The sequence below is a fragment of the Gobio gobio genome (assembly GCF_949357685.1).
Source record: "Gobio gobio genome assembly, chromosome: 2".
Classification (NCBI taxonomy): Eukaryota; Metazoa; Chordata; class Actinopteri; order Cypriniformes; family Gobionidae; genus Gobio; species Gobio gobio.
In genome coordinates, this window is record NC_137098.1 from 70,392,092 (window position 1) to 70,410,200 (window position 18,109).

General features: G+C 36.6%; 1 protein-coding gene across 4 annotated transcripts; it reads right to left on the minus strand.

Annotated features, from left to right (window-relative positions):
• Positions 1-354: 354 nt before the first annotated feature.
• LOC307122652 (uncharacterized protein) lies at positions 355-16,688 on the minus strand. Of its 4 annotated transcripts, none has more exons than XM_079810807.1 (5): positions 16,326-16,688; positions 6,053-6,106; positions 3,457-3,638; positions 3,260-3,290; positions 355-1,805 (listed from the first exon to the last, which is right to left on the minus strand). In XM_079810807.1, the coding sequence occupies exons 3-5, from the start codon at positions 3,593-3,595 to the stop codon at positions 914-916; spliced, it is 1,062 nt and encodes a 353-aa protein (XP_079666933.1). In that variant the 5' UTR covers positions 3,596-3,638; positions 6,053-6,106; positions 16,326-16,688; the 3' UTR covers positions 355-913. The 4 variants fall into 4 exon arrangements, with proteins under 4 accessions (XP_079666933.1, XP_079666935.1, XP_079666936.1 ...); XM_079810809.1 differs by having other exon boundaries at positions 3,457-3,620; positions 16,326-16,574; XM_079810810.1 differs by having other exon boundaries at positions 3,457-3,620; positions 6,053-6,109; positions 16,326-16,574.
• Positions 16,689-18,109: the final 1,421 nt, after the last annotated feature.

An 18,109-nucleotide genomic window follows, 5' to 3' on the forward strand; every position in this document is an offset into this window, starting at 1 on the left:
TACAGCTCGTCCTGGGTCGACATTTCATTCCGTAACATTAATAATAAATAATAATAATAATAAATTTTATTTGTACTGCACTTTACATTTGGAACAAATCTCAAAGTGCTACAGTTAAGATCATTTAAGAAGGATAAAATACTAATAGATTGAATGGTTAAAAGTCATAAGTTCTCCTAAAAAGAAATGTTTTTAGTCCTTTTTTAAAAGTCTCAGTAGTTTGAGGTCCCCAATGACATTAGGCAGTTTTGAGTAATATGTTATATGTATCTTAGGGTCAGAAGTAACATTGAGGTTATGGTAAAATCTGGAGTGATGGTGGCGGCAAGAGACAACACAAAACAAAGTAATGCGTAAGAAAAGTGCTTTATTATACAAAAGTGACCAAAATGGCCAAATAAAAGTGGTACGGTAAAGAGTTACAGAACAAATAATATTGGCGATACAGAAAGAACACCAAACATCATCAATACCCTTTTTGTGTTTGATCTAGAGCCCATCGCATTAAACACTGATGGCCCACACTGAAACACAGAGCAAGGGCTTCTTTCTCAATGGCAGAATAATTAAGCTGATCTTATTAAATTTACGAGAATAATAACTAACAGGATGATCTATACCATTTATATATTAATGTTGATAATCGTATTTTTTTTATATGCCTATGATTACCTATGCTAAGCTGCTTAGACGCCCTTGTGTAATTACCGTAATTACAAGATTTCAGCCTGTAAAAAGCGTTCACGTCCTCGTTGAGCTCGTATTTACAGCTTGTGATGGGACATTTCTGAGACCACGTGACCGCTGTAGATTCATGTTAATAGTGTAGCCATAGAAACGCATAATTCCCAGTCCGAGGACGTGAAGAGCTCAGAATAGAAAGTCACGTGTTGTCATCTGAAAACTATGGTAATTATGACACGTCTCTGGTATCTTTAATTTTATCCACAATCTTCTGAAACTGATCTGCTGTTTTTCTCATCTGAAGGATATATTTCAGAGTTTCTGATTTGATTTCTTCTGCTTTTCTCTTGTCTGCTGGTTGATTCATTTCAGAGAGTTCTGTTGAATCCTGAACAATACTGTGAACATCAAGAGCTAGAAATAGAGCGGAGATTGCCCCAGCGGCCGCTGCTATCAGACTGATTTCTTTAGGAGCCCCTGCCACTGCTTGCACAGCTTTAGCAGCCCCTGCAGACCCACAAGCAGCTTTCGCAGCTTGAGCAGCCCCATGAGCAGCATTCACATACACACGGAGTTCTTTGGCACCCTCAGCACACATTTTACCAATTAGAGCCACATCAGCTACTTTTGCAATCTTTAATATGTCGTCAGCACCTCTTTCTGCTCTCAGAATTCTGTGCTTCTTTGATGTAAATTCAATGTCCTCTGCAATGTCATAAATTTCATCCAGAAGCTGAATCGTTGGGTTGACTGTGTTCTGTAAATCCTTGATGATCTTCCCAATAGTCTCCCGCAGGTTTTTCTGCTTGACCGCATTAGTGATGTTAGACGCTGCTCCTGTTACTCCTCCAGCTACTCCAGCAGCAACACCACCAGCAGTGAGAGCTAAAGAAGCACCTAATGTGAACGGGGCCAAACACACACCTGCTATAGCTGCGATTCCTCCTGCTGCTGCTATTGATGATCCTACCAAACTGCCCACTGTAGTGTTCTTGTGCACAGATTCTAGTTCATCAATGGCCTCATTCAGCTCCTTTATTTTATCAATGAGAGGTTGATGATTTCTGTCAAATTCTGACTTTAGTTCTTCAATTCTTCTTTTGAATTCATCTTCAGGTTTCCTGCAATATCAAACCTTTTATCAGAATTAAAGAGTATCCTATCTGAAATTAAAAGTGATTTGTATGACTTTAATAACTATAAGAACAAGCAGCAATACCGGGGCCAAGCGCAAAGAAGAAGACAAGACATGCCAAAATGGCTGGCAGTGTCAGATCAACTGCAGCAATGAGCAATTAATCACGTTTTAAGATGATTTTAGGCAAAAGGCTAAAAAATGCATTGTAGTCTGAGAGTGTCAGAGCAACTGCAACAATGAACAATTATACTGTTTAAGAAGATTAGGCAAAATGGCTGAAATATCATTTATAGAATCACTAATAATATATTGAAATAGTTTATCACTTTTGACCAATAGGTGGCACAGTTATGAAATTAATGTGGTGTGGTCAGAATAAGGGAACAATGACACATGCAAAGTTTGATGCCAATATGTCAAAGCATTGCAGAGATACAGCCTCAAGAGTCATTTTGGCATCATGCCTCAACTTCGTCGCTGCGGTTTACAAAAACAGTTTCATCTAATGATGCAAAATCCATAACTTTTTTTTGACAGTCTGAAGATGATACGATTCAATTTTGGTGGAAATCGGACAAACGGTCCAGGATGAGTTAAAAAAAGTAGGTTTTTATCAATTAACAAGATGGAGGACAAGAAGGTTTGGCATATATGGCAAAATTGGTATCCATGTTCTCGGCATGAGCCAATAAATGTATTATGACCAGTTTCATTAAACTAGGCTAATTTAATCAAAAGTGATTAGCATTTTTGTAAATATTGTTATAACTTTTGACCACAAGGTGGCACTGCCCCAAAACTTTTTGAGTGCCTTCAGGGCATGGTGCGGAAGACACATACCAAGTTTCGTAACAATACACTAATGCGTTTGTAAAATATAGCATTTTTTGACAAAATTCAAAATGGCCGATAGCCAAAATTGCTGATATGGGATATTGTCTGACTCAGCGTGATGGCCTGAATCTAAAGAGACCAGTTTTGTGATTTTTGGCTAAAGCGTTCAGAAGTTATAAGCAAAATTAGCCCATTTTCGTATCTCCGGACCTGTAGGTGGCGCTGCGCCGAAACGCTGCTTGTTGCCTCAGGTCATGCTTGTGCTGACCTGTACCAAGTTTGGTCTGAATACGATAAAGCGTTGCGGAGATACAGCCTTACGTCTGTTTTCGCAAGCGCTACGTAAAATTTGTTTGCGCGTTTATCGGAAACAATTTGACGAATCAACTTGAATTCCATAACTTTTTGTCAGCACTGGCTGAAGATGATCTGGTTCAATTTTCGCGCAAATTGGACAAACTAAGAAAATACGGGAACGGTTTCAATAGGTGCCTTTGCACCTTCGGTGCTTGGCCCCTAACTAGTAAATATGCTGTATTTGGTGGGTAAATACTTCTTCTAATAACATGAATCAACTGATCAAGTAGAGCAAGAAAAGCTTACCATTGAATATCTTCTGGTTGATTTCCATCACCTGCATTAGATATTAAACATTTTAAAACATTATGATAATAAATAATGGTAAATATAAATAACTTTGTTTGAACTTCAACTTTTCATTTGCAATTAATTATTCTCTTATATTTGACAGCAGGTTAGACGAAGTGACTGTGGTTGAAGAATGTATTTTACTGACTCACAGCTGAATGCAGGAGGACGACCTTTACTTTGATCTGAAGCACTCCAGTAGTCACTGCAGTCAGGAGTAGGACGATCTTTACTGTGATCTGAAGCACTGCTGTAGTCACTGCAGTCAGAGTCGATGCGATGGTGATACATTTTAGGAAGAAGTTCACTTTCCTCCCTTTATAGTCAGCAGTTCCTTAATGAATTACACACACACACACACACACACACACACACACACACACACACACACACACACACACACACACACACACACACACACACACACACACACACACACACACACACACACACACACACACACACACACACACACACACACACACACACACATTTTTTACACATTGTTAATGGATTGGTTGAACTTGAATGATTTTGAGGCCAGTCTGTTTTATTAGTTGTTATTCTCCAGTAATTGTTCTGTTTACTGTCAATCTTTGTAATGTAGACACACTGTAATATTATTAAAAACAACATTAACAGAAAACACAATATCAGTTCATCATCTGAATGATGTCAGAACTACCGATGCCCTCAGAGCTCATGTATTATTTTGAGTGTATTTATGATTAAAGACCATTGCAGTGTTTGTTCTTGTAATTATACCATTCTGCAAGAGTGTTTGTTTGTTCATTTCGGGGTCTAATGTTTTATAAACAAGGCGCAGTTCAACACTGGATTTGCAGATCATTTGAAACTGAAAGATGGAGTGATTCCAGCGATAAAAGATCCCGGTCATGAGTGGAAACCTCAGACGGTGAGAAATGCATTATTTAAGCAACATCGTTGAGTTTTTGCGTTAGCCAAGTTATGTGTGTTTATGTTCAAGTTAGTTTGGGTGGGTTTGGTTCATTTACTGCCTTATGTAAAAAAGTGTGGCTCTCACCGTCATGGAGAGAGATGTGTAGGGGAGGAACATGGCGATATGGCCCGGCCTGTTTAATTCTAGTTCTATGTTAAGAATAAAAGGAGAAAGAAGTTGATACTGCCTCCTGCTGGTCTGTTCTGACTATATGCTCTTATTCTCAGAGACACTCATGGTCGTGTAGTGTACGGGACACGAGTGCTCATATTTTCCGTTAGCAAGTGGCTTGGTAAAAGTTTAATAACTTAGCTTATCTCCAGTCAGCCCCACGTTCTTGAGAATAACTGGCAGTTATTACAGTGGTGTCAGAAGTGAGATGGAGCGATAAAAGATCCCGGTCATGAGTGGAAACCACAGGCGGTGGATATATGTAAATGCATATGCAAATGCAAATGCAAAAAAAATGTAAGTTTAAAATAAAAATTTTAGGCTGCTCTACCTGATGGCCAATCAGATCAAAGAAGGCGGGTCTTACTGTCACAGCACAACACGAGTTCATGGAAAGATGCAAGTAGGTGCAAGTTTTAGACAACTGTTTTATGATAGAAATGTTCCGCTACCGACAGTAATAGACTATCTAGTGATACAAACTACTCAACCTTTTAGGAAAATGTGCTGTTTTGAATTGAAAAAATGCAATTATGATTCATGTAATTCATAAATGAATGTAACAACGAGGCAAACAATATTAGACATACAAATAAGAGTGAACTTATATTTTCACTCTATAACTTATATATGAGTGCATATTTTAAAATAAATAATTATTTGCAAATTGTTTAAATTGATTACTTCATTAGCAACTACAATACAATAGATCTAGAACTAATTCTACCTTTCTTTTTTATTTATTCTGTTAAATCCCTTTTAATCCTTTAATTAGTCTTTATTATTATTATTATTATTATTATGCGGTTTGTTAAAAAATAGAGGGATGGATGCTTTGAAAAGTTTTTTTTCCCCTTTAAAAAATAAATCACAAACCACAGTGGAGCTAGACTTTTTTTTTTTTTTACAATAAATATTCCGATTAAACCTTAAGCTTTGAAGTATTAAATAGATTAGATAGCTTCAATATTTGACAATGACAATAATAATTCTTAATTTCTGATAGGAATGTAAAATCAATCTGTAGTTATAATATTTTTAATAGAATAATGAGACATATTCAATCGCATTTGCTCACATTTATTTTTCATCACAGTGCTTCAGTACACAAGGCTACAAACCTTTAGTCCACATTTGGAGAAATGTATCTCCCACCGGGGATAAAAATAATTAAGCAGAGACAGGGATACATAAACTAGATGTATCCAACCGCCTATGATCCTGCATCGACTCATCCCTGCTACAACCAAGTGTGACATAAGGAACCAGAAGCATCCATTCTGTCATGAGTTAGTTCTTTAGGAGGCAGCTTTACACAAAAAGGCCATACAGTACCTATGTGAACTCACTGATTGACTATTGTGTCCAATGAGAAATGTTTAAGCATATTTTCAGTTGCCTATACAGTACTAATGTGAAATCATTGTTCCATAATATAATTAACATAATAATTCAGTTGAATTTTTTATCGTTTATCAACAAATAATTTGGTGGTCTCATTACTGAATTACCAATTTACTACCAAGCAAACAATTTTTTTATTTAGATTATTAATTTTGATACTTTTATCATTTTAATCTTTTTTTTAATTTTTCTCTCATAAAAAGTGAACTCACCTTAGATTCAGCCACGTCTCCACCTCACAGAAGATCTTCACAGCGGTCAGTTTTCTGCTGAACAAAATCATAACATTTACTCAGAATACATGCTTCTTTCAGACTCTCTGTGTTTGTGTGAGAACAATATATGGCCTCTCAGAACAAACGTTTGAATATTTGTTTGATTAGTTATTAAACATCATCGCGTCACTATTTCACATCATCATCGGTCTGTGAAGAGTTTCTGCTGAATGACAGTATGCTTCTGTTTAGTGCATACTGTCATATGCACTAAACAGAAGCACTGCCTTTATAACATGTGCTATCATATGTTGCGTAAACTACGCCAGGATGTGTACAGACCTCACGCACCGGAAGTGATCGCACGCTGAAGGCTGAGGTAAAAAATGATATAAATACTGTTCAGTTTCTCACACAAACCAATTGTTTCGTGTCTTAAGAAATCAATCTGTCATCACGAGCCGCAGGATTTAATATGGATTCATATGTCTATGTGTTTTTTACTCTCATACTCTAAAATGCTGCCATTATACAACTGACAGACTGCAACGGTTGGAGTTAATAATCTTCATTTGTGTTCTACTGAAGAAACAAACACACCTATATCTTGGATGCTCTGGGGGTAATGAGATAAACATCACATTTTCATTTTTGGGTGAACTATCCCTTTAAGACAGTGACTTACTGCCACCTGCTGGTGGCTTTAGTTTAATATTTCAAAGAATCACTTCATTTTCATCATCATTGCATATTTCTGTATTGCAAATATTTTTTTATTTAAAACATTATTAAATGTTATAAACAGGGCTTGACATTAACTTTTTGCTCACCAGCCACTGTGGCTAGTGGTTTTCCAAAGTTACTAGCCACTCAGCATTTTCACTGGCCACAATTTTGCTGTTTGGAAATTACATTTTATGTGATTAAAGTTGACTTTGGCATACTTAAATTACTTGATTTTGAGTCATTTTACTTGATTTAGAAGATTTAAAACCCTTTCAAACTTTCAAATGCAGAGTGACCACCCAAATCAAGATCGTATATTAGCTGGTATGTGCAGGTGGGCAATATGACCATATTAGCCCAGTTCTGTCAACACTGCACTGGCTGCCTATTAAACATCACATACATTTTAAAATCTTGCTTATTACTTACAAAGCACTAAATGGTTTAGCTCCCCAATACTTGAGCGAGCTCTTAACATATTATACTCCATCACGTCTACTGCGGTCTCAAAAATCTGGCCAGTTGATCATACCGAGAATATCCAAATCAACTGCAGGCGGTCGATCCTTTTCCTATTTAGCACCTAAACTCTGGAACAGTCTTCCTAACATTGTTCGGGAAGCAGACACACTCTGTCAGTTTAAATCTAGACTAAAAACACATCTCTTTACTGTGGCATACACATAAAACACTTTTTCAATGAAATGATTGTTAGGCTGCATTAACTAGGTCAGCCGGAACCGGGAACACTTCCCATAACACCTGATGTACTCGTTACATCATCAGAAGAATGGCATCTACGCTAATGATAGTCTCTCTGTTCTATCCCGAGGTTTACTGCAGTCAGCCGGATCCGGGCCGTATCCAGATCAGATGGTGGACCTGCGCCCAGAGAAGACCAACACAGGACCCTGAAGTGTCTGCAGAGACCGTGATTAGACTCCCCCTGCAACTGCATCATCGACACGGCATCTCAATAAACCCGTCTCCAGCGTGATGACTCTGATTGTTCGAATATTACAATTAAATAATACTTAAATCGATATGTCATCCTCAATAAACCCGTCTCCAGCGTGTTGCCTCCGATCCTTTGAATATTCCGATCTATTATGACCTCTGACCTGTAAAGTTTCCAGAATAATAATAATCATACGCTGTTTGTTAATTGGTCAGAGGAGAACTGGGACCCCGACTGAGCCTGGTTTCTCCCAAGCTTTATTTTTCTCCATTAGGTCACCTGATGGGGTTTTGGTTTCCTTGCCACTGTTGCCTCTGGCTTGGCGTGCTCAGTTGGGGACACTCAATTTTTCAACTAAATATCCAAATAAATCTAATTATCAAACTAAATTAACCATATTAACTATATCACTGATCTACCCACATTGTCACTGTATGATAAATTAAATTTACTGATGACATCACCGTTTTCTCCAGAATGGCTATACAGCTGAATAAAATTATGCTGCATTATTTTCCTGTTTAACACTGTAAAGCTGCTTTGAAACAATCTGCATTGTTAAAAGAGCTATATAAATAAAGTTGACTTGATAGGCTAATATGAGAAATGTAATATGATACGAGCTATTTTTGTTAGGCTATATAAAAGAACAAATTAGCAAATTACAAAAACCATAGTAAAATAAAAAATAAAAATTTCAGATACAGTAGGTCTATTTAATATGAAGGGGAGCGCGGGGCACAACCTAACGCGGGGTTAGTTGTAACACACATGGTTTAACCCTTTCCACACATGCCAGGATGACCAAACTTAGTGTATTTACTAGCTGCCATATCAACATTATTTAGAGAAAAAAAATGTGTCAAAATTAAAAAATCTCTGGAAGATATCACTGAACATTTATTTAACCATAGCAAAAGTAAATTTCTTACTTAAGTTTATTTTTCATCTCTGTTTTTTGTGTTTACTTAAAATACTACAAATCTGATATTATTGTAATCTTATTGAGATGTTCTTTAATGCTGATCTAACAGCAGAAGACACGAGCCGCGGTTTACATCCTATTTGCACAGGTGGGGTGCGTTGTAACACTGCGTTACAATAAGCCACTATTAGAAATATGATATTATATTATATTCTATACTTTTATGAATTCTATTGAGAAACCATGAGTAAAGGTGAATAATGACAGAGTTAATGTTCAGAAATTATTAATTATTATTATGTTTTGAACTATGCTGTATAGCTGTGTTTAGCGATGTGTTTGTTGTCAAACTCAAAAATCAGTATATTTTTAATGATTAATAAATGCCATTATTTAACTTTAAAGTGTTAACCCTTTTAAAACAAACGTGTCGTCGGCGACACAGCCAACCAAGCTGTATTCATGTTACCGTAACTCTTCAACATTTTTGAAATTTTTGTTTATTTAAATTCTATTTTCAAACTCACCACACGCAGTAAGGGTCAATAACTGTAATTTATTGAAAGCCTGTTGTTTTCTGACAAAAATGACACCTTGCACTTGAAGATAGCACATTGTGTTATAATTCTACAGTGAAAAAAAACAAAATATGTGAAAATGCCCTTTTTTAGCTTCAGGTTCTAAAGGGTTAATAATTGTATTTTATTGACAAAATATTTTAGTTGGTCTTGTATTTTTTTTTTTTATTATATCAGGTAATATTTTAATCTGTTATTTGGTCATGTTACAATGTACCCCACCACATGTTACAATGAACCCCACCTATGGGACATGATGTCACATTTCACTTCCATTCTTTCGGGGTAAATCAAGAAAAAAGTAAACACTGTATTAATGAAACAAAACTGATCACGTGTGCAACAGAGAGAGAGAGAGAGCACGCGAGAGAGCGCTTCTGTTGTGTGTCATTCAGCGCGATTCCACCTATCCCGCCTTCACTAACTGCAAGTTAATCGTTAATTTTGTCATACGACGGTCTTGGCATTTCATTTGGCTGTAGGCTGAAATTATATTCAACCCCCCAAAGTGGCTGTGGGAGTGGCTGCCTTACCCGCCACAGCTGAAATATGCGGGCTGGCGGTTGTTAATGTCAAGCCCTGGTTAAAAAGGTATATATATATATATATATATATATGTGTGTGTAAAGGTAAAAAAAATATTGTGCAAAAATTGTCCCTTAATGGAAAAGGTGAGAGTGGAAGAGAGCACGCGGATGGTAAATGCCTCAGGGGGTGCTCCACATTTGGGAACCACTGTACTAGAAGATATGCGCTAATTTAATTTTAATTTGTTAAGTGTCTTGCACATGAGGATTCTATAGAGAACACACTTTTTTCCTTTGTGCTGAGTTTATGATCATTTATGATAGAACTGTTGCAATTCTTTATTTTGACAACTGATGTAGAAAGTTTAACATTCAGTGTTGTCAGTTTCAAGTTTTAGAAACAGTCCTTACGGTAACTCAGAATGGTTGGAGAGTTCATTGATTATATAAAATTCAAAGATTGATTGATTTAATTTAGGCTATGAAGTTATCTGCATGTCTCATCCATGAAGATGCAACAATGGAGAACTATCTTTTGGGTTTTTGAGAACCATAACCAAACTGAGAAAGTTGAACTTTAGCTATAATGTGAGCCCCTTTATTAATATGCCTGGAGGCGAGGACTAACACAAAAAATGATTCAGTAATGTTCAGTAACTCTCTCAGTACTCCAGGATCTGATTCACTACTGTCTCAAGTACAGTTAAGGGTCATTTCATGACATTGGTGCCTTTTGTGTCCCTAAGAAATAATAAGACATAGAAATACTATAACAACACATACATTTGTGATTTAAAACGTAATGCATTGTTTCCTCCGTTTTTCATTAAATTAAAATCAATTAAATATTAAGTAATTAAAATTGCATTTATGCTGATAAGGGTAAGTTTTTTGCCCTGTGCCTTGATATGATTGTTCTCTTTTAATAAATAAATAAATAAATAAATAAATATATATATATTTTAGTGGTGGGCATAGATTAAGGGGCCATTCAAATGAGAGCAGTGTCTGAGATCATGGATGAAGACCAAGGCCAGTCACAGGCAGGGCCTTCTGAGGGAGCAGCAGACCAAGGTGCAGAAGGAGGAGCTGCCAGTGGACCACCTCTGCCACTGGGCATAAAGAAGCAACGCAAGTCATTGGGGAACTTCTTCAAAAAACAGTGTCAAGAAGAGGATACTTTGCCTCTCACTGAAAAACAAAAAGTGGAGAGTGAGCTGGAAAGGTACCTGATGTGCCCTGATGCAGACAGTGAGTCTGAACCTCTGGACTGGTGGAGGCTGCATGAACACAACTTCCCCAGATTGTCTCAGCTGGCAAAAAAAGTATTTGTGCATCCCAGCCACCAGCTCCCCCTCAGAAAGAATTTTTAGTACTGGGGGTAATATTGTGCACCAGGGCAGCTTTAGACCCAGAGAAGGTCAACCAGCTGGTCTTCTTAGCACAAAACCTGAAGTGAAAATATACTTGAATAGTTCAAGTATGTTTAGAGTTAGAACAACTTGAAGAGTTACTTTTTCATATTTCTATGCTGGTTTTATATTTCAATCAATGTTACTGTACTGTATCAGGTTTGTTTTTTATGTTACAGATGTAAAGTCTACCTCAGTTTTATTTTAATTTCTCCTATGTTTACAAAACACTGCACATATTTTAAAACACTTTATTCACTAGAAGGTGAATCAGCTAGTGAACTTCCTAGCACTAAACTTGCAGAAAATAGTTCTTCTCAGATTTCTCTATGTTTATATTTAACACTTTGCACTATTTATTACACTTTATTAAGCGTTTCTTACGTATTATTTAATTTTGCACCTTAATGTTAAGAGTTAATAAGTGTTCATTGTGATTTTAGACTTATGTTTACATTTGAATTATTTTAGTGTTTTTCATGGTTGTGTTGCCATTTCTGCCTTTATAACTGAGGGGATTGTAAGTTTAAAATAAAAATGTTTAACTGTAATTTTTCTTCTGGTCCTTTTTTAAAGAGGTCATAAAAAATATCAGTAATTATCGATATTGACCGAAATGAAACACTTATATCGTGATACAATGTTCAGCCATATCGCCCAGCCCTAGTCCCCAGACATATGCGCATCTGATTATGTGCTTTACTCATGCTGCTCACTTTTCATAATCAACATAGGAAATTAAAATAATTATAATATTTAAACATATAGCCCAACTATGAAACTAAATATGCTACGTTTTCTTTAACCCTCTGTCTGACGAAGTCGTCGGCGCCTTCTGATGGATCTTTTCCTTTTTGACAGTGGAAACAACTCACAATACTCTGTCATTTTTAGGCATACCGATAGTGCAAGATATAATTCAGTCCTTCCAGAAAAATGCGGCTTTTTTTGTGTGATTGTTGCGGGCAAAAATCCTTGATTATGCGGCACGTTTTCTTAAAAAATGTGATGAAAAATGTGGGATATTTATGCAATTTTATGCGATAAAATTGCGGGAACTTGCAAAAACTGCGGTTTGATGAGAAAGAGAAAAAAAGCACTACATGTCACTACATGTAATCTTGTTTTATTGAAGACCTTAATAATGGCTCAAATTTACAAAACATTGAGTCAAACAAGTTCTGTAGCTTTACAAAAGGAATATGCTACAACTTCTGAAAAATTTATAAATAACTTCCTGTTTTACAGATGTCGCTATACAAAACAGACATTTGAGTGCTTCCAATGCACAAAGTGCAATCTCTTAAAGGGTTAGTTCACCTAAAAATGAAAATTCTGTCATTAAAATTAATGACTTCCCTTTATGTTGTTGGATACAAATTAAGATATTTTAGTTGAATTCCGATGGCTCAGAAAGGCCTCCATTGGCACAATGTACACTCTCAAGACCCATAAAAGGTAGCCTACTAAAGACGTCGTTACAAAGTCCATCTCATTACAGTGGTTCTACAATAACTTTATGAAGCGACGATAATAGTTATTGTGTGCAAAAAAAACTAAATAACGACTTATATAGTGATGACTGATTTCAAAACACAGCATCATGATGCTATGAATCATCGAGTCGATTCATGATTCGGATCGCGTGTCAAACTGCTGAAATACGTGACTTTGGCGATCGAACCCGCTGAATCGACTCATTGATTCATAACGCTTCAAACCGCTGAATCAACTCATTGATTCATAACGCTTCAAACCGCTGAATCGACTCATTGATTCATAACGCTTCAAAGCTGTGTTTTGAAATCAGTCAGAACACAGGCATATGAAAGTGAAAGATCTCAGTTATCTCATGAATTAGAAATGATAGGAATAAATAATATATCGATGCAGGTGCTATTAGGAAATGGGTTAATGCAATCAAGGGTATATGAAATAATGTTGAAGTATTTAAAAAGGATTGGAATAATGGATAGAATTTGAATATTGTGTGTTTTTTTTTTTTTTTAAGGTAAAGAGATGATTAAGTAGCCTATATGTGAGCTTCACACTCCAGATCAGTAGGTGGCGGGAATGCACCTTTTTAAGTTGGTTTGCCAAACCGCCATAAAACAGAAGAAGAAGAAGTCAGAACACAGGGAAACTGCTTTGCTCTTTTGCTGTTATTTTTGTTGGCCAATGGGAGTTTGTGCTTCATCATGGTTTCACCGGTATCTATGGTTTCTCCACGGGGTTTGACGCTTTCCGATGACGTTCGCGTCGGGTAATCACGTCACTTCAAAACGTTCCCATGGCAATAGGCGGAAATGGCGGCTCTTGTGTGAAGTAAACGAAAAATTTTCAACTTTCTGCTAATATATATGACTTTTTTTGCAACGAAAATGCGGGGATTATGAAATCATGATAGCCCCGCATATTTTGCACGCGGAAATAGGCAATTTATGCGGCGAAAGTGCGGCGTATTTGAAAAAATGCGGCCCCCGCATGAATATGCAGACTTTGGCTGATTATGCGTTAAATCACGCGATCGCATAATCGCGTTTTTCTGGAGGGACTGATAATTATAAACTATAAACTGTCTACTTTTATTTGTGTACACTCACGATAACAGAAAAGGCCATTGATTCAGGGAACAGATTATTTTGCACTCCACTCCAAACGCTGTCTTCATTTCAAAAATATATTTTGTTTATTAAACGCAAAGTTTTTCATTTCAAAAGCATTTCTAAATTCAGTTCATATTTCCAACAAACAAAATTCAAAGCCAAAATAACAAAGTGGTAAAAAAAAACTTTGAGTTATCACCATGCAAATTCAAACATTTCGCTCGTCTCTGTATGTGGCAGCAATGCGTCACAATAACCTGATGTATGTAAAAGTCGATCATTCTTTACAGATGATGGTATGTTTGGACAGAAGACGAGACACATAACAGACAATAGAATATAAAATGCCACAATTTATCAAGACCTTGAAGCAGATATGAGAGAGAAACACCCAGAAACACCTCATGTGTGCCGCTCAAGTATAAGATGCTTTCCTTGCCATCAATGCTTGGATAACACACACACACACGTCTCCTTATATTAAAAATAATGGCGCGCGGTGGCTGGGATATACATAAACCTAAAAACATACGTGGCATAATTTTTGGAATGACTTATTACGAGAGGAAAAAAATTGTTTTAGTTGCATCAGTTAATGGAAACGCCATCATTTCGCAAGTTTTTTTATTGACTTTTAGTAAATAAAGTCCAATCTGTAATGGAAACTCGGCCTGTGACATTTACATTGGTTTCGGGTTTACATGGATTCAGGGCCGTGCACAGACATTTTGAGGGGCAGTGGCCCAAACCAAAAGAAGGGGCACTGGGGTGGGGTGGCATTGGGGGCGAGGTCTGGGTGCTTGTCCATACAAATTATCCATCTTACTCTTACTAGTCAGTCAAAACAGTTTTGATCTAATTTTGAAAATAGTGATATATGACATTGTATTATGTTGAATATCAAAGTTTTGGTGTCTATTTGTTAATGAAGGATTTGTGGACACAATGTTTTTGGCTTGATGGAGTAAATGTTATAGCTTTTATTTTGAAGAAAAAAGATAAAATTAGACTCATGGGGTAAGATGACCCAGTCATATTTGGCACAGAAGGCCTCAAGTGGCATGTTGTTACTGGTGTGATTGTTTTTAAATGTAATACTTATTGTAATTAATGGGGCTATTATTTAATATTTTCATGAATTAGATGTACATTTCAGACATCTTCACTTTCATTAAAACCTATAAGTTAATTCAGGGTTTTCCTGTAGCTCAAACAGTAGAGCGTGGCGCTAGCAACGTCAAGGTCATGGGTTCGATTCCCAGGGAAAGCAAGAACTGACCAAATGTAAAATGTGTACCTTGAATGCAATGTAAGTCGCTTTGGATAAAAGCGTCTGCCAAATGCATAAATGTAAATGTAATGTAAATGTTAATTGAGTGAATTCTATTATAACAAAATCTATTATGTTTTTTTATTTTTTATTATGACATATCTTTCATTAAAATATGGGCAATTAAATAAGTACATTTTGATATGCTTGTAAATAAGTTCTAAAAACGTACCTTTCAGATGATTATCTTTTAATGGCATTCAGATTTCTCTGTTATCAGTTATTCAATTATTCTACTAAATTGTCAAATAAAATGTTAAGTGGAATATTTACATTAATGACATTGAAGATATATAAATAGTAATAATAATTATATCAAAAGTAATTTATACATATGTAACAGTTTATGGGTTATTATATGACATTAGGCCTATATTCTACATAGTGTGCCATCAACAGCAAAGTTGGTGTTATTTATATTAGATCAGATCGGGTACAAAAACTTGATTAGACAAGAATTATAATTCTCTTCCAAGAACGTGTATTTTGTACAAGTATTAGAAGATCAGGAGCAAAATAAAACTGACAGAAATACAAAAACAAATAACTAATTCCGCGGATTGTAATGCATACTGTTAATGCGACGACGTTTTGACTGGAACTTGTCGTCTCCGCTTTCCAGATTTCCGCGCACAAAATCTATATATATATAACTTAAATGTTAATGTTTCTAATATGTGAATATTTGTATTTAGTTATTGCTATTAAAAATGTGATGTTTAACCAAAGTAAGGTGGTGGGGATGCTTGACAGGTGTCAAACACTATAAAAGGAGTGCGTGCAACAAAAAGTTTGGGAACCACTGCCCTAGGCTATATCTAATGCGAGTTCGGGTCTTTTCTCACTGTTGGTAGAAAATGGAGGTGTTGTTTTGAGCACATGATGATCTGTGTGAGGGAAATCTGACGCCCATTTTGAGACTCGATCATCTAAAATTAATTTCTGGCTGCGCCACTGCTGGAGCATAAAATCATATTAATAAAAGAACAAGTGAGACATTTTAGACACACATTACAACGTGTATCAGTTATTTTTTATTATAGATACCGTTATTCCAAACAAAGTCTATTCAGAAACGCGAGTTTTGCTGGTGAGTTTAGTTTCGGTTTAGTTTCGGCCAAGTGTTTTTATTTCACTGCATCATCATCCTATTAAATTACCACCACGACTCTAATTACAACTTAATAATGAAAACTTAAGAGTCCAACCTTGCTCAAATCTTGACCGAGTCGTTTGTCTTCTGTCCTGATGAAAGTGGAGAAGCTCGAGCTCGATCGACAGATGAACTCTGACAGCGCGACGATTAAAACTAGATTAGGGCCTACACGGGAAAAGTCTATCCAATTTAGTTTAAAACATTTGTGTAGCACAAACAAAAGATAAACTAGTCTACCCCAAAAGAAACTACGACAGAAAACTTTGTAGCACCTCCTTCTTCTTTCCGCTGTTTTCGAGACAGGGCGTTAACTATACAGATACGTCTTTCTGAACGTTTATTTATTTATTTTTTAATATTATTAATGCCATAGGCTACACCAGAACAATACAGAACAATACAATGAGACATATTCATTCAAAGTAAAAATACTAAGTAACTAAAATTAAATAAAATAGTGCCAGAGGACAAGAACAAAATTATAACAAAAAAAGGAAAAGTGTGCTTGTACTCATCATATCTGCTCACAGTGTTATTGCTCCAACTGCATTTTTACTTGTGCAATTACACAAAACAGAACAATAAAGCTTGAAATCATTTTTATTAGGTTTGGAGTCAGACCATTTCATTGCATGAATGTGAAACTTTCCCATTAATTAATAATTGTATGAAGCATGCCTTTTCTTTCTCAATCTCATAATCATTGAAGTGTATTATTACACTCAAAAAAAAAAGGCTTGTAATCATAGGGGAACCTTTTTTAGTGCTATATAGCACCAATTTTGGTGCTTCAGTGGTTCTTCAGAGGTGCTATATAGCACCTTAGTCAAAGAACCGGTGAAGAACCTCTGAAGAACCGCTGAAGAACCACTGAAGCATCAAAATTGGTGCTATATAGCACTAAAAAAGGTTCCCCTATGATTACGAGCCAAGAACCATTTTTGGTGCCATATAGAACCTTTTTTTTTTTTAGAGTGTATGTCAGATCCACTCAGCTGCAAATCAATGTTCATTTTTTTCTTAAATACTTTTTTTTGTAAATACATTTTTTTTATTTAGATTATTAATTTTGATACTTTTTATCATTTTAAATATATTTTAATTTTTCTCTCATACAAAGTGAACTCACCTTAGATTCAGACGCGTCTCCACCTCACAGAAGATCTTCACAGCGGTCAGTTTTCTGCTGAACAAAATCATTCATAACATTTACTCAGAATACATGCTTCTTTCAGACTTTCTGTGTTTGTGTGAGAACAACACCGATCAGGCATAACATTATGACCAGGTGAAGTGAATAACACTGATGATCTCTTCATCACGGCTCCTGTTAGTGGGTGGGATATATTAGGCAGCAAGTGAACATTTTGTCCTCAAAGTTGATGTGTTAGAAGCAGGAAAAATGGGCAAGCGTAAGGATTTGAGCGAGTTGGACAAGGGCCAGATTGTGACGGGTAGACGACTGGGTCAGAGCATCTCCAAAACTGCAGCTCTTGTGGGGGGTTCCCGGTCTGCAGTGGTCAGTCTCTATCAAAAGTGCTCCAAGGAAGGACCAGTGGAGAACCAGCCACAGGGTCATGGAGGACCAGTGGAGAACCGGCCACAGGGTCATGAAGGAACAGTGGAGAACCGGCCACAGGCTCATGGAGGACCAGTGGAGAACCGGCCACAGGGTCATGAAGGAACAGTGGAGAACCGGCCACAGGGTCATGAAGGAACAGTGGAGAACCGGCCACAGGGTCATGAAGGAACAGTGGAGAACCGGCCACAGGGTCATGAAGGAACAGTGGAGAACCGGCCACAGGGTCATGAAGGAACAGTGGAGAACCGGCCACA

What these genes read in the sequence shown, in the direction of transcription:
- LOC307122652 (XM_079810807.1), bottom strand. Translation starts at nt 3,595, where the DNA reads ATGTATCACCATCGCATCGACTCTGACTGCAGTGACTACAGCAGTGCT. An exon ending in TCGTCCTCCTGCATTCAGCT is followed by an intron (nt 3,291 to 3,456) that starts GTGAGTCAGTAA and finishes TATCTAATGCAG; the next exon opens with GTGATGGAAATCAACCAGAA. An exon ending in CAACCAGAAGATATTCAATG is followed by an intron (nt 1,806 to 3,259) that starts GTAAGCTTTTCT and finishes TTGATATTGCAG; the next exon opens with GAAACCTGAAGATGAATTCA.